This window comes from Poecilia latipinna, unplaced genomic scaffold (assembly GCF_001443285.1).
Source record: "Poecilia latipinna isolate Pla-1442-1.1 unplaced genomic scaffold, P_latipinna-1.0 Scaffold3217, whole genome shotgun sequence".
NCBI classification, from domain to species: domain Eukaryota; kingdom Metazoa; phylum Chordata; class Actinopteri; order Cyprinodontiformes; family Poeciliidae; genus Poecilia; species Poecilia latipinna.
The window spans coordinates 1-16,067 of record NW_015115833.1 but is presented as its reverse complement, the minus strand read 5'-3'; the positions used below and the strand labels follow the sequence as shown (position 1 = coordinate 16,067).

At 37.0% G+C, this 16,067-nt stretch overlaps 3 protein-coding genes across 5 annotated transcripts; 2 read left to right on the top strand and 1 right to left on the bottom strand.

The window, feature by feature from the left end:
* Window positions 1-4,526: 4,526 nt before the first annotated feature.
* Window positions 4,527-7,475, bottom strand: LOC106940418 (uncharacterized). Of its 2 annotated transcripts, none has more exons than XR_001423085.1 (3): window positions 7,260-7,347; window positions 6,275-6,443; window positions 4,527-5,507 (listed from the first exon to the last, which is right to left on the bottom strand). XR_001423085.1 is itself a non-coding variant. In XM_015023162.1 (3 exons), the coding sequence occupies exons 1-3, from the start codon at window positions 7,448-7,450 to the stop codon at window positions 4,993-4,995; spliced, it is 894 nt and encodes a 297-aa protein (XP_014878648.1). In that variant the 5' UTR covers window positions 7,451-7,475; the 3' UTR covers window positions 4,527-4,992. The 2 variants fall into 2 exon arrangements, 1 of the variants encoding a protein (XP_014878648.1); XM_015023162.1 differs by having other exon boundaries at window positions 7,241-7,475.
* Window positions 7,384-10,103, top strand: LOC106940417 (tRNA pseudouridine synthase A, mitochondrial-like). Of its 2 annotated transcripts, none has more exons than XM_015023161.1 (6): window positions 7,384-7,675; window positions 7,751-7,979; window positions 8,188-8,325; window positions 8,583-8,685; window positions 9,147-9,847; window positions 9,947-10,103. In XM_015023161.1, the coding sequence occupies exons 2-6, from the start codon at window positions 7,785-7,787 to the stop codon at window positions 9,977-9,979; spliced, it is 1,170 nt and encodes a 389-aa protein (XP_014878647.1). In that variant the 5' UTR covers window positions 7,384-7,675; window positions 7,751-7,784; the 3' UTR covers window positions 9,980-10,103. The 2 variants fall into 2 exon arrangements, with proteins under 2 accessions (XP_014878647.1, XP_014878646.1); XM_015023160.1 differs by having other exon boundaries at window positions 7,385-7,675; window positions 7,765-7,979.
* Window positions 10,104-11,009: 906 nt separating this feature from the next.
* On the top strand, window positions 11,010-16,061 carry LOC106940415 (nucleolar complex protein 4 homolog). Its single transcript, XM_015023157.1, has 14 exons — window positions 11,010-11,328; window positions 11,436-11,556; window positions 12,570-12,676; window positions 12,986-13,093; window positions 13,240-13,389; window positions 13,481-13,583; window positions 13,712-13,746; window positions 13,830-13,880; window positions 13,972-14,083; window positions 14,226-14,286; window positions 14,425-14,535; window positions 14,649-14,812; window positions 14,964-15,481; window positions 15,545-16,061. The coding sequence occupies exons 1-13, from the start codon at window positions 11,188-11,190 to the stop codon at window positions 15,089-15,091; spliced, it is 1,392 nt and encodes a 463-aa protein (XP_014878643.1). The 5' UTR covers window positions 11,010-11,187; the 3' UTR covers window positions 15,092-15,481; window positions 15,545-16,061.
* The last annotated feature ends 6 nt before the right edge of the window (window positions 16,062-16,067 follow it).

The window sequence follows — 16,067 nt, the reverse complement described above, 5'->3', positions numbered from 1 at the left end:
GGTGAACGGCCACTCGAGGACACAGCTTGTTCCCGCTGCTCCTAACCTTTAACCGGACTCGGTCCTGTTCCTCCACCCGGTGTTCCCACACGCGTTTAAAAGAAAAACGAGTACGGAGAGAAATACTGGAGCCAAAGTCCACAGTCAGGAGCGTAAGCTGTCAGGTAGTTGTACACAGGACAGCGTGGGACGCAGGTGTACGCCGAGAGCGAACGAATTAGTGGCTCGCTTTGCTAACCAGAAGCTAACAAGCTAAAGCTACGTTGCCTCAGCTTGAAATCGCCGGCTGTGCTCCGCTAGCTTTTTGGTGAGACCGTTTAACAAGAATCCATATCAGCACCAGACCAGTTGAAGACTATCACTCTCGTCCACTCGTTTTAAAGTCGGTAAATCCTAAAACAGTCTTTCTAAATGGATAATTTAACCATGTGTTTGAGTTGCGGCTCGGCTGCTCTCGCCCGCTACCAGACTGTGTGTTGCGGAATCACCAGGGTTGTGATCGGCACCAATCGCGTTTCTTCGTCGAATGCGGAGTTCAGTGTCCGCATGTGGAATCTGCTCATTGGTTGAACAAACCGGACGTCCTACTTTCTCTGTCCACGATGCGATTGCTGTTCGTTGGGCTGTATCTTGCGTCATAGCCGTGTACAGCTCAGATAGCGTTCATGATCTGATTTTTTTTTTTAAGACAAAACACTGTTAATTTTAACAATATCTAAAATACGGACTAGGTTGTTTAACTGATACACTATCATTTAACAAATACAAGGGTAAATATGAAATTAATGTTAGATAAATTATTTAGAGGGCTTATGCTTGTTTATTTATTACCAGTTTATAATAGTATCTAATTATTTGATAAATTGCTCACTTTGAATTGACACTGCTATGACATCCTAATGTATGCAAATAATAGATGGGAGTATTTCATATTTAATCTATTAAATTTGCTAAATTTATTTCTTTGTTGATATATATATATATATATATATATATATATATATATATATATATATATATATATATATATATGTCAGACTATCATAAAATTGATATTTAACACTATAGTGTGCATAAAATAATTAGTGTATGACTGAATTTTATTACTGAAATCCGTTTATTTTCAGGATCAGCTTTTGTAGTTGAGGGAGATGGACTTTACGCAACTTTTATAAGGTGAGAGTCAGATTACACACTATGCAATTTGCTGGGTCATTGCTAAGCCAAGACACTGAGACAAACAACAAAAAGAAATTCACATTCATATCTTTAGTAGATTCTTAATAAGAAAATAAAGATGTTTGTCCCGCTATATTCATTTACTAAATTATTTTTGTTTTTTGGGGGGATTTTTTTTTTTTTTTTTACCAAAAGTACTTGGTAAGAGTCTTATTTTGTGGCTACAATACGCTAAATATGTATACTGATTGCTTTTCTTGTATTTGTGTTTCTATCAAATGTTTCTGCAAAGCAACATTGTCCTAAAATGACTGTCTAAAATGCTGTTGTATTTTTTTGGTTGTCTTTTTTTACTTAACCATGACCTTCATGGTAACTGGATTGCAATTCTACAGGCAATCTTAACAAATTTTTATAAAATAAGATCTTGCCCCAACAATCAGCTGCAGTTCTGAAGACAGCACGGCCCCTCATCAGTTTGAAGGTGTCTGATTTGATTTGAAAATTCACCACTTCAAATGTAAAAGTTTAACGGATTTCCATTACAGCAGTAACACTACTTTGTAAGTCCCTTTGAATAAATGCACCTGCTGAATGAACACGTGAATGGGCTTCTTAAATTAAATTTGTCAGTTCCCACAAAAAAAGGATGAGGTAGCAAAGTTTGTTACCTAGTTCTCACCCTTTTTGGTTCTGCCTATGAAAATGTCCAGTCTCTGACTGGAAATTCAAATTAGTGATATAACAAAATGGTTCCTATCTTTCACTTTTTATCTTCTTATTGTGGTGTCAAAAAGCCTTTATCCATCAAATAAGTCCTGCGAGTTGTTTTTGAAATTAAATAAATCTACCTTCGGAAGCCTGAGAGAGACAAGTCTTTTTATCACTTCTCATCAGATTTCCGAAAGAAGCTCCAGACACGCTGTCAGTCTCAAGTTTCATCCTGCAGTACCTGTTGTCTATCTGAAAGACAAGTTTCCTTCCAGACACCTAGATAAATAGATACTGCTACTTGTCCATTATGATAAGGAAAAACAAGTTTGTGCAGCTCAGTTTTACAGATAAGTAAATAATAGAATTCATCAATAACCTGCTTGGGTACAGAACGTCTGTCTGATGGTTCGTGCAACTTATTTACCATTATAGTTTAACAAGGTTTTTGCTGCACTTTTTGACCCAATAAAGTGCAGTGGGATGTTGAAATAACTCTTCGACATCTCTTCTGCCTGAAATGATTTTGTGAGTTGATTCAATGAGTTTTTATGCTTGAGAATTTTAAATAATTTTTTTTAAAAATATTAAAAAATAATGAACTAAAACAAACAAATCCAAATTAATATTGGTTTTTTTATCCCCAAATAACCAACTATAAATAAAACAATAAAATATATTGTTTTTTCCTTCAACAGATGGCATAATACGTGAGCTGATCCATGATGTAAAATCTTCAAAAAACTGTTTAATTTTTGTTGCAATAGGGTAACATTTTGCATATAATCATATATTGGGCACATTGGTTGGTGCTTCAGACTCTGAATTTGACCTCTTCCATTTAAACCTATGCCAAAAACTGACACTGCTATTTGACTGTTGTAGTTGAAATTGAGATTCCTTGAATCAGGTAGTCTTTCTGAACTGTTATTGTAATACTTTGGTGAATTGTTCTTCTGATGACATCTGGCATTTTCCCCTCCTGATATAAGGTTCAACATGTTGGCCAAAGACTACATATCTTGGTTGTAAAGAACCAATCGACTTTTACTTTCTATAAGTAAAAGTACTTATGGGGCTGAATTACCTAATAAATATGCAGTTACGTTCTACGAAGTCCTGCAAATTACTTAATTATTTGACTCAGGTGTGTCAAATAACATCTAAAAGTTGCAGGACTTGATGACTGGATTTGAAGACCCTAAGCTAGAGCATCTGGGTGCTACCTTTTGCAACACCCATCAGAGAAATCTGAAGTATTGACATTTTCAGAGACTGCTCAGTAGTTGGGGATGAGATGGCAGAAAAGGAGCTCAACCAGATATCAGTCATTCAAGAACCGCCACACCTCCATGCCGTGTGTGGGTGTAATTAGACTATTACTAGTGTCACAATGAAATTCTTCCAAAATTCCTGTTCACACGTGAAATTACTTCTTGGTAATTTTTGATGCACCCAACAGTGTGATTTTTCAGGTTATCAGACTGGCTCCACCTTGGTTGCACCACAAGAACCACAAGAATGTCAGTTACATATTTCCATTCTCTGCCTTGTAGGCATTCATTTTCTTCCAAACTTTAACTTTGGGTTTATAAGGCTAAGTAGATTATATTGGCAAGATATGCAAGACATGATACTTAGCAATCCTGTGATAGTTGCATGACAGAATGTGAAAAATGTATTGCTAAACAGGTGAATTCTCAATGTCACATTAAGTGGTTCCCACTAGATGTTCCACATCACATCCTGTTTTCACCCCAACATGTTTGTGATTCCAGCTGACAACTCTGGCACCTTATAAGGTAGTAGGAAAAATGTGATTTATCTGACAGGATCCCACATTGAGCTAGTTTACATAAAATACTTGGACTTTTGTTAAGGTGTCCTTGAGAGAGACTTCCCAGGAAGGGAAGTGCTTATTTTTCTTGGTAGCAAAATATGACTCAAATAGTTATCAAAATGCCACAGTGACATGAGTCACAGCACAATAAAATTAGTGGATACCATAACACAAACAACATAACATGCTTCTTTGAAATTTAGATACAGACAGACTTACGGATCGACGTACGAACGGACTTATAGATGCATGTGCTGTTTGGTATTTTATTTGTCTTTCGTGTTCTCTAAGCTGAATAATTTTTTGGTGTAACATTTTTTTTTTACTAAAAAAAATTGTATGACTTTTTCAAGGACAATTGGATATGAATGAAAAATAAATTACATCCTTGAATGACGTTGAAGGAATTTCAAACTAATGCGATATTACTGCCCTCAAGTGGTCAAACGCAATAATACAGCTTCAGTTTTTTTCTGACCTTCACAGACAAACATTGAAAAACTATCTGGTGAAAGTAAGGATTTTATTTTCATTTATATTGCTATTTTATTAATCTGCCATAAATAGTTAAAAGAGAAAGACTGCTGATAAAATTCAGAAATCCTTGTTTTTTTTATGAAATAAGAAGCATGTTTCAAACAAGTTCAATAAACAAATTATATTTAATCTTATAAGATAAAACTTAAAAACATAAAAATACAAAAAGATCCTAATAAATCTGACTTTTAGGAGATAAGAACAACTGACCCTCATCTGTCAACATGTTACTGAAAAACATCTGTACAAGATTTTTTTGTTTGTTTTAAATACAATGTACTAATGATTCATTTCAATCATTCCCACAATAACAGATTATTGGATTCTTAACTATTCTAAGCTTTTTGGTTTTATTTAAGACATGTGGAAACATTGATAGTGGTGTTTTTAGATCTTATTTGTACACATAGTCCAGGTTGCAGCTGAACTTGAAAACAATTTAAGAAATATGTAAAAAAAAATTTCAGTGTTTTACCTTTTATGTACAAGAACCAAACAAAATAAGACAAACTAACAATTCCAATGATTAATGTATGTTGGGTAAAGACTACCCTGACCTAAAGACCCTGCCTCTCAGTGGATGACCACTGGTCATCTGCTTATCATTCATTCAGAGATAAATCTGTTTTCTCTCAGAATAAAGCCCAATTCCAGACCAACCCATGGCATACAATCTCTCCTTTGATTTTTACGGCACTATTTAATGAACTTTCATCAAGCAACTTTCAGTTACTTATGTTAAAAGTGGGAGGTTTGTTGAACATAAGCAAGTAAATATTATTATTACAGTGAGGGCATTTCACTGCATTTCCATAAGCCGTGGTTACATCAGGCCCAGAGGCTTGAGAATAGGAATGTTCGTTCGAAGATGTAGAGGATTGCGGATCAGAAACGGGACCAGGAGCCGTGTCTGGCAGAAAAGGCTTCACAGTGGGTGCAGCATCAGGCAGGAGAGGCTCCACAGAAGATGGCGCACCTTGCAGGAGCGGCTTCTTAGACGGGGGGATGACTTGCAGGAGAGATTTCACAGACGGCGAAGAAAGTAGCTTAATAAGATGGTCATTAGGGAGTGAGGTGGGTGGCAGACATGGCTCTGGGCTTGGATCTTTTTCCATAAATCCCTCACATAGCAGTAAATGCCTCTTCATATCCAAACGGCGCATGACTGTTCTAGAACAGATGGGGCAGTGGAAATGTCCCTGTGGCCTACAATGAAGGCTGCATCGGAGTAAAATTTTGTCTGCAGAAGAAAAAAACAAAAATGCATAAGAAATAATATAAATACACAATATTGCTAAAGTATTGGGTGACTTACTGATTCACACAAATTCATTTTACTGACATCAACTGCTCTTGAGTGTAGTGTTTGCATGCTTTACACCTTGGCCTTTGCTTTGCAGTTGGTAATCCAAGGGTAGTGTGCAGCTTCATGGGCATGGCAACCAATCCCATGAAGCTATCTACACAATGTTTTTGAGTTAATCTGAAGGCTGCATGAAGTTAGGAAGTCTGCAGATTTACCCTGGATAACATTGGCAACCTCTGCACAAAGCGCCTGGGAATCCGCCAATCCTACTCAGTCTGGATAAAAACAATCACCATAAATATAAATGTATGGATTTTCCATAAATATAAATGTATGGAAAATATCAAACCTTTTAGGGTGAATAACAGGAGTGTGCTTTGTGTGTGTTGCTATTAAGTAGTCACAGCTATTTATTTGACAAGTGATTCATAACACAACAATATCCAAAAGGCAAACAAAATAACTATCAAATGATGCCCAGATGTAAAATAAGAGCATAAAGACAGGAACAGCATTATCTATATCTTCACCAGAGTTGAAGGTAGACACACTATCCAGGCAGGTAACCATTGGAGACAAGATAGGATCACATTACAAGTTTATTACTTGGACAATACACTAAAGTTGTGACATGACAAAATGTTAACTGGCCCATGAATTCATTTACAAAGCACTTTACATTCAGGCACACACCAACGTACCTTTGTAAGGCAAACCATGACTAATGTGGTGGTTCATGTGTTTCTCAATCCTTTCCTTCACTGTGGGGTCAAAGTTGGGACAAATGGGGCAGTGGAACAGTTTATTACAGCATGTGTTGCATTCTTCCAATGGAATCTTTGAGTTGAGATCAAAGATTGAGACGTGCATCTGAAAGTAGTGCAGGGAAACAGCAGTTAAAGATTTTAACTACTTTTACAGTTTCATTCAATCTCATTTTGGACTAAGCTAATATACAATCATTTTAACAAGAAAGTACATCCTCTTTCAAGTCTATGGTTTTGTATGTTAGGACAAAAATAGCAAGGATAGTCCTTACCACATCCAAAAGGTATTTAAATTTAACCTCAAATCAGGGTTGCAATCATAGAAGGTAGTGCAATTGTGATCATTTTACTAAATGTTGCAATGGTAAAATCAGCTGCGATAAATCCACATTATTTTGATGTTATGCTCTCCAGACGTACATCAAATGTTCAAAATCACAGAATTTTATCATTTATTTAACACATATTAAGTCAAAGTGGAAAAGCCCAGGAGAAGGTTCACTCCATTCATTAACAGCTCTTAACATGTCACTGAATGAGATGCAGAACAGCTTCAGAAAAACTATATAATGTATATGAAGACAAAATGGCATTCTTACAGTCCTAGATAAATATCAATGGCTGAGAACAAAGCAAATATAAAAGGTAGGTAATTTAAGTGGCTTTCAATTTTGCGTACAAAGGAAGGAAATATTTAATCTAGTTGACGGTCCATCTGATGCATGCAATTGCTTAATTCAAACAAAAAAGATTAAAATAAACTTTTATGCTTAAATTGCTAACACTACTTTTAATTTCAATAAACAGCAAAGGTGATATTAATCTGAGGGAAAACCTTGCAACACAATGCACCCAGTAGGTTTCTCTCCATGCAATCTTAAGATACAAACAGGAACTCACATGTTGAAATAAAACTAACCTTGTCGTGGAGCTCAATTCTGCATGCGGAGGTAGAGCCAACCTATTTCCGCCTTCTTTGGAGATCACGTGTTTCCGCTTACCGTGGAAAACACGGAATCTCGCGATATTTTTGAGGTCAAAGTTAGCAGCACCATGTGTGACTGAGAAGAACATCTCTGATTGTTGCATACAGCATTTTATACGGGACATTTAAGTTTTTTGGCACGCTTACTCTGTTCGTCGAAGTTTACGAAGAGTTACAATTACCGGCTGTTTAATGAACGTATCTCGCGATATTTTTTCTCAGCTGATGGAGCAGGTTGCATGCCGACGCTGCTGCAGGAACCTCTGATGAGTTTTTTTAGCTTGACATGTTTAAAACAAGACCACTGTTAAGTGCCTTAGTTAACTACAGACAGTTGTTAGAGACAAACGGTAGGTCAAGAAAACAAAATCTACATATTTATTATTTCTGGTGTGATCTCGTTTCCTGGTTTCACAAATGTACAGTGCTATATTTACAGGTTTAAAGTTATTGTGCACAATGAGTGAAGAAGCCAGAGATCAAGAGACAGCCAAGCTGTTAAAAAGGCCAAATGAGGTGAATGAGGACTCAGCTGAGAGCGCCACGAAGAGAATAAAAGCAGAAGGGGAGCACAATGAAGATGACAAGAGGTTCCCAAAGAAGAAAGTGGTCCTTCTTTTGGCATATTCTGGAAAGGGATACTATGGCATGCAGGTATTTTCCTTTACTACATGTAGCAATATTGCAAAAACCGTGAACTTCATAAGAAGTGGATGAGTCCAACCACACTTAAAAATATCTGATAATAATAATAAACCTCACTACTTGGCACTTGTTTATTATTCTTAACTTTTTTGTAATGTATTTTAATGGATAACTTTTATTAATTATGCCATCTGTCCACCTGCTTTTTTTCTTTTAGAGAAATCCTGGAAACTCCCAGTTTAGAACGATTGAAGATGATCTGGTCACTGCTCTAGTTAAATCTGGTTGCATTCCTGGAAACCACGGTGATGACATGAGGAAGATGTCCTTCCAAAGATGTGCCAGAACAGACAAGGTACGTGTTCATGCACCTCAAATATGCACTGCAAGACTGATGGGGGAAAAAAATTTACAAAAAAAAAAAGTTATTTGTCTTCATTTGCCATATTGTTGCTAAAAAAAAACTTAGGTACGAAAGAAATGTGTTGTTTTGCTCCTAATTGATGATAGCTACGCTATTTTTTTTATTTTTTTATTTTGTAGGATGTTGTAAATTTAGTCAAGTTTTTTTTTTTGTAACAGATACATTGTTACATTTTTATCTTTCTTCAGGGTGTTTCTGCTGCTGGTCAAGTGGTTTCACTGAAGCTCCGTTTGATTGAGGACATAATAGAAAAAATCAATGAGAATTTACCACCACAGATCAGGGTGCTTGGTAAGACTGTTGTATTAGAAATAAGAGGGACTGGAAAATTAGCTGGTGAACAAGACTGACTTTCAGTTTATTTTTCCTGGCTGATGCCCAAGAACTAACAGGTCACATTGGTCCTTATCCAAGTTGTAACTGTAGTTGTTACTGAAGATTCAGATCATGCATTTTTTTCCACCACTCTTCTGTATCTGCATCACTAAACGGATTATGAGCCTGTCAACCCAACCTTTAACCTTATGCATTGCTCAAATGAGGGCTGTCATGCAAAGTGCTATGCTAATCACTACAATTATATGCTGTAAAATGAAAAATGAAAATGCAAATACTGTTATTTATAGTCATTAACGTGCTAAAATATGCATTGACAGGTCAAATGTTTAGAAAAACTTGATTCACCTCTAATACATTTGATTGGAATCCATGGATGTGCTTCTGATGTATTTATTCATTTTTTGCTGCAACAGGGCTCAAGCGAGTGACCCAGGGATTTAATTCCAAAAATAACTGTGATGCCCGTACGTACGCCTACATGCTCCCAACTGTAGCCTTTTCTCCTAAAGACTATGACACCGAGAACATAGCGGCATTTCGTCTAGCAGCAGAGACTCTTCAGAAGGTGAACCAACTTTTTGCCCTCTACAAAGGCACCCATAACTTCCACAACTTCACCTCCCAGAAGGCTCCAAGTGACCCCAGCGCCCGCCGCTACATCACAGAGATGTCCTGCGGAGAGCCTTTTGTCCGCAACAGCTACGAGTTTGCTGTGATCACCGTGCGAGGCCAGAGCTTTATGCTGCACCAGATTCGCAAGATGATCGGCCTGGTGATCGCAGTGATCAGAGGCTTCGCCAAGGAGGAGGTGATGGAGCGAAGCTGGGGTCAGGAGAAGGTGGACGTCCCAAAAGCTCCGGGACTCGGGCTGGTACTCGAGAGGGTTCACTTTGATCGGTACAACAAGCGCTTCGGAGGGGACGGTCTGCATGAGCGGCTAGAGTGGGATCGCGAGGAGGAGGCGATCAAGGCCTTCAAAGAGGCTCACATATATCCTACCATTGTCAAGACGGAATGTGAGGAGGGCTCCATGCTCAGCTGGATGGCCACACTTCCCAGCCATGACTTTGAAGCAACAGTTACTGGAACACAAGACAATAAGGACCAAAAACAGGTGCATCAGTTATTAATTTGATAATTAAATGTATTGCATTGGGGGGGAAAAATACATTGTTATATTGTAGCTAATTGTTTGTCCCATTTTTCGCTACAGGAGAATGCAGATGAAGGGAACGGCTCCGATTAGACCGTCTGTGGAGAGACGCCTTTTTTATTTTTTATTTTTGGTATTATCTCTGATTTTTTGTTTTAAATATTAAGAACAATTATGTTTAACAACTGGCATAATAAAATAATTATCAATTATCTAATGTCATCTTTTTAATTCTTGGTGGTCATTTCATTTAAATTAATATATATGCTTAATTAACGGTACTCATTCTGTGTTTACCCAAACAATTAATGTCTAAGACATCAGTTGTTCTGGGTAAACACAGAATGAGTACCATTCTCATTCTAAAAATCTTAATTCTGATTAGATTCAATTTGTGAATTTTACCCTAAATCAAAAACCTTTTATTTTTTGGTTCTGATTTATTTCCAACATTTCTGACTGTGTGTCTTGTATTTTTTATCAACAGTAAAAAATAAAGTAATTTAGTCCTTTGAGTCAATCATATCCCTAAGATATCTTTTTTTTTTTTTGTATGGAACTAAAATTGATGAAGCAGATACTCTCTAATCTTTATTTATTTTTATTTTTTTAGAGAGCACCATCTACTGGTAGTCAGTTGACACGTTTTAATTCAGCACAGTAAGTTACTAGATTTCCTGATTATGTTTATGTAGTAAATTTGTTGTTAAAATGGTCACCTACAATTATTTACAATAATTATCAAAAACCAAATTGTAATGCATCAAAAGTAGACATTTAACATTTTTTATATAACTAATACTTTCCAGAATAATTTAAAATGTTCAATAATAACTCTTAAAGTTTGGACATATTTATTAAAACCATAAAAGCATTAGTAAATAATTTCATTCCCGTGACACACCATGCAATTTAGTTTTTCAGAATTAGTTGTCAAGCTCGGTCTAATTTAGATGAGCAGTTTGGTCTGGAATTATGTTGTGCAGATTGACCTATTTTGCTGTTTATTTGACGAGCCACATATAGACAAATTAAGTCACTTGCACACCAAAATGCACAATAGGTATGCGAGCGTTGCACATTTGGGCAACTTCCAGGTTTTCTTGCAGCAAATGTAGCTAACATATGATTTAATAATATCCGGAAATCATGAGGGTTTTCCCTCGCATTCAATATTTCCCGATTTAGATTGAGGTCACGACGAGTCCTCGCGACACAAACTGTGATACACGTCTGTTTTTGTGTAAGCCCTTTGTCCTATTCTCCGGTGGATACGCGAACGCACCACACAGTCAACAAACATGGCGCCGGCCAAAAAGCGCAACGTGAGTTCTAAAGCAAATGCAAAAAAGATCAAAATCGACTTTGAAGGTATAGTTGAGCGTGTACTTAAAAGTAGAAAACATGCCAACGATGTTTTTGACGTTCTCGAGTTTCTTCAGGTGAGAAAATATTGAAACACCCAACAAACATTGACATCTACCGCATACACGTTTCGTTGAGCTAATGCCTGCATGCTTGTCCACGTTTGCTTCCTAAATGTACATAGTCAGAAAAAGAGAAAGACGTTATCTGCGCTGTTGATGCCTGCTGCAAGCTGTTCTGTACACTTTTGAAGAGAAAGGATCTATTTATTGGAAAGCTCCCTGGTGAGGATGAGGCGATAAAGGGTAAGTGATATGATCTAAAGTTTTCAATTAAACAGTTGAGATGGTAGAAGCTGTTACCTCTAAGATATGAAATAAATCGTTGTAATGTTATGACATTATCACGATCTTCTGGAAGCCTGTGGATTGAGTTTCTGAAACCTTCTGAAGACCATTTGGGAAACGGTCTGTTTTTTTTTTTTTTTTTTTTTTTTTTTTCCCCTGAATGGATCAGGCCCATAGCATCACAGATTCTCCACCATACTGGAGTTTATCTGCTACGTCATCATGTTTTTGTGTTCCAGATGCACCTAGAGTGTTTATAGCTGAAAAGTTCATTCTCAACTGACCTGCAAACTATTCCAATAAAGTCAAACTGGTGCTTAAGAAATGCTTTGTGATGATGGGATACAAAAGGCTTTTGCATTGTTTGTCAATGTTCCAGTAGTTTCGAACTTTCTGACTATTGCTCCTGTTATAGGGATTGGTCATACTTGAATGCCTTGTTCTCTGAGATTTATTATGTTGAAGACTGAGTAAGATGGGCCACTGTATCCCAGAGAAAGACAAAGCCATAAAGAAAATATATATTTTAAATATTTAATAGGACTTGTTAGAGGTTTTGTTGAGGTGCTTTCTGCTTGGAAGAGATGATTTGACTTGGTAGATAATAGTCAAAGGTTGTTGTATTTTATTTAATACAGAACTGCAGTAGTGCAGTTTATTTTTTATGAACGAATGTGATTAGTCACATTTTTAAGATATAAAGTTTAGAATAAAGCAAAAATGTATATAACAATAAGAAGGAAATGCAAAGAGTGAACTCTTATGTGTTTGTTGATTAGATACGATTAGTCAAATGTGACAAAACAAATTTTTAGATTTGATTGGCTTTTGCATCTCCATTTGGGCTTAGTCTTCACAAATGAGCTGTGGGGTGTAGCTCTGTCTCATTTATCACCCCGTTCTAAACGGCGAGCTTCAGGTTATTGGGCCTTCAAGTTGTGTAATTTCTTTTTTATCGTATTCTACTTCAGGTGAGCACAGCCCAGATGAGAAGTACAAGATTTTTATGCGTCATCGTTACAACAACTGTGTGGAGATACTGCTCGAGCATCTCCACCATGAAACGCATGAAGTTAAGGTGAGATAACTTTGGGGTTTAGCAAATTTGATTTATTTATTTTCTAAAAGCAGAACTCCTGTTAGCATTGATGATGGTCTTTGGTTGACATGTTAGATTTACACCAGATGTAACATAACACACACCTTCTGCTTACCACAGAATATGACTTACTTTAGTTATTTTTGGCTGTCATAATTTTGTTTTTGAGTAAAGTAAATATTAAAATGTGACAGAATGAGCAAAAAAGAAAAAAACTGATTAAATCTGTAAGGCAGAAAGTTCTTTTTCACAGCAATTTAAGCAGCAATGTATTATATCTGAATATAGGAGAGTGCGCTGTGCTGCCTGATGAAATTTGCTGCTGAACAAGGACTGCATCCTCTGGAAGACCTGGACTGGAGTGAATACTTCAGCTTCCCAAGAGAACTGATCCAAGTAAGAGTTTTTCAGTACTGTTATTCCTAATTAATATGTCACACCTTCCTTTGCATATGTCAATGAATTCCCATCCTATTATAAAAAGTTGAAAATCCTTGTGAGTGTAGGACACGTTTGACATTTTGGGTTTCTTTTGCTGACAGGCCGTGGTGCACAACATTCTGTCTCAGAGCTTGGACAACTCCCTGCTGATCTCCAGGTTCCAGGAGTTCCTTGAGATGGACGACATACGTTACTATGTGATGAGCTTCATCCGTGACAACGTGGCCACAGTCATGAACAAAAGCAAAGGGGTGGGAAACAGTCAACTTCAAGTTGCATCTTTTATTACTGACATTTTCTTTACTGTGATTTATCTTATTTGAATTTTCTTCTTCTTCTTAGGCTGTCTTGCCCGTATATCAGTCCAACGTGTTCACTCTCATGTTGAACATCAACATGCCGAGCCAGGAGACCGAGCTTACCAACTTTATGGTCAAACAGGAAAGTAAGTTAGAGTTGGCAGCGAACAGCTGGTCTGTTTGAATTGTTTTTACTAACCAGTCACTACTTAGAAGAAGAAAAATGCTCTTTGAGATTCTTTTGAATATCGCTAACCTGAAATTATTTTTCCAGCCAAGCATGAGGATTGGAAGGCTGCAAAGCTGCATGTAAGTGAAATATTTAAACTCTTGCCTCCTCTTGTCCTAAATGTGTACCGACTTAGCAGAGTGATTCTCTGTTTCCCCTTCAGGATCACAAACGTGCCTTTGAGAGAATGTGGTTGGGCTTTCTTAAGTATAAGGTAAATCTTTAGAGTACACATTTAACATTTTGACCTCATTGATTACTTCCTTCATCTCACTGTGTTTTGAAATCTCTCTTTCTGTATATAGCTGCCCAACAGCATGTATAAAAAGATTTTAGTGGTCCTTCATGACTCCATCTTGCCTCACATGAGCAAACCCACTCTGATGATTGACTTTTTGACAGCTGCCTATGATGTTGGTAAGTTTATAACAGAGCAATGGTAGATGTTCTGCGGCAGGCTCTTGTTTTTGGTTTGTTTAACAAACTAAAACTGAAATGGAGTAAGTGAATATACTGTGTTTGTGAAAAACATAAACCTATTGTGGTTCTGTTCTAATAGGTGGGGCGATCAGTCTGCTGGCCCTAAATGGCTTATTTGTCCTCATCCATCAACACAATCTGTGAGTATCGTATAAAAACAAATAAGTTTCTTTCACTGAGTAGTAGCAGAAATGGCAATGAAAAGCGAATTGAGTTCATCTTTAAATGACACATTAAAATGTAAACTCTTTCATTTGGTTTTCTCGTTTTGCTTACAGAGATTATCCTGATTTCTACAAAAAGTTGTATAATCTTCTCGAGCCGTCTGTTTTCCATGTGAAGTACAGGGCACGCTTCTTTCACCTGGCTAATCTTTTCCTCAGCTCCAGGTAACACCATTCCATCTTTGCTGCTTTTCATTTGTGTGTTTCGGCCCATACAAAACACGACATGTAAAGTTCACACTTTATTAAGTGTATGCAATGTCTGTGCTCGTCTCCAGTCACTTGCCAGTCTACCTGGTGGCTGCGTTCGCCAAACGCCTGGCTCGTCTGGCCCTTACAGCTCCGCCCACAGCTCTTCTCATAGTGCTGCCTTTCATCTACAACCTGATCCGGCGCCATCCATCCTGCAGAGTTCTGATTCACAAGCCCAGCTCAGAAGATGGTGAGTCACATTTAGTCTTTATGGCTGCTTGGGTCTGCTCTTAACGTTAAATTATTACTGTTAAAAGCGATGTATAAGAATTTTGTTTGTGCTTCTTAAACACAACAAAGGTTCAATTATTAATTGTAGTCGTTCCTGTTCACGTTGACAGAGCTTCTTGAAGATCCGTATGTGATGGAGGAAGTGGATCCAGCTCTTTGTCATGCCTTAGAAAGCAGCTTGTGGGAAATTAAGGTAAGTTTTCGCACCAAACTGGGGCCAGAGGTTTGGCAACTTTAAGCAATCAGCTCAGAAGAAAAAAGTTAAAAAATAATTTTCATGCTAAAGGAAAGAACAAGCAGTGTAATTGTTCAAACTGACTTTCTCATCCTGTTGTTTTTCAGTGTCATCAGTCATGTAGTTTTATTTAATTTTTTTCACTTTTCATAGTGTTAAAAACTCAGTTTATAAACACTGTCAGGACTTTAAATCATCAGCTGGTGTTATTAATTCTTTTGCATCACAACTTAGAAGTACCGTACTTAAATACAATGAATGGTATTTAAAACTGTGTTAAAAAACAGACTATCATTTAAAACAACACTCAAAAATAAGACTGGTGACACGTACACAAGCTGTAAATGCTGTAGAAGAAGGGTGCAACAGTTGCAAATGGACGTGTTAGCTGGTGTAATGATGTGCCTCTGTGTCTGTTAAAAAACAGCCTTTAAACTTTAGGATGTAACGCTGGAGTTGCTTTGACAGAAAAAAAACTAAAATAGCTTGTTTTTTACATGGATGATTGACTGGCGTGTCATAAATTTCCTTTTTAGTTCTAAAAAATTCTAGAAAGAAATGGTAGTACTACATGGTAAAACACAGATCTGGAAAAGTAGCCATTTTCAGGACGGTAAGTTGCACGAAAGTTCTGAAACACAACTTCCTCATTCCAGGAAATTATGTAACAAGTCTCAGGAAAATAGGTTATAAGAATCTATCCAGTGAAAATTCCTTGAAAATTTCAGGGAGTACAAAGTATATTCCAGATAATCTGGTAAGTTTTGAAAAGTAATCTTTTAAATTTTGGGGGAAATATGAGCTACATTATGTATAGCAACCAGCTATCCCTTCTCCATATCTTTTTACCCTTATGGGTTCATGGAAACGTCCCTGGATTTAGGCCTAGAAAAGACAACAGTGGTAGAAACTGTGTCATCATGCAGTCTTTATTATTTAATGCTACTGAAAAATTGTCCAACCATGATAGATTCCTGTA

Bases quoted from the DNA above. Each gene is read 5' to 3' on its own strand.
- LOC106940418 (XM_015023162.1), bottom strand. From the start codon at position 7,450: ATGTCCCGTATAAAATGCTGTATGCAACAATCAGAGATGTTCTTCTCA. The intron at 6,444-7,240 runs GTGAGTTCCTGT...CACTACTTTCAG, and splicing joins GGTTAGTTTTATTTCAACAT to ATGCACGTCTCAATCTTTGA. The intron at 5,508-6,274 runs GTACGTTGGTGT...TTTCTTCTGCAG, and splicing joins TCATGGTTTGCCTTACAAAG to ACAAAATTTTACTCCGATGC.
- LOC106940417 (XM_015023160.1), top strand. From the start codon at position 7,612: ATGTTTAAAACAAGACCACTGTTAAGTGCCTTAGTTAACTACAGACAG. The intron at 7,676-7,764 runs GTAGGTCAAGAA...CTATATTTACAG, and splicing joins ACAGTTGTTAGAGACAAACG to GTTTAAAGTTATTGTGCACA. The intron at 7,980-8,187 runs GTATTTTCCTTT...TTTTTCTTTTAG, and splicing joins AGGGATACTATGGCATGCAG to AGAAATCCTGGAAACTCCCA.
- LOC106940415 (XM_015023157.1), top strand. From the start codon at position 11,188: ATGGCGCCGGCCAAAAAGCGCAACGTGAGTTCTAAAGCAAATGCAAAA. The intron at 12,677-12,985 runs GTGAGATAACTT...ATCTGAATATAG, and splicing joins ATGAAACGCATGAAGTTAAG to GAGAGTGCGCTGTGCTGCCT. The intron at 14,084-14,225 runs GTAAGTTTATAA...CTGTTCTAATAG, and splicing joins GACAGCTGCCTATGATGTTG to GTGGGGCGATCAGTCTGCTG.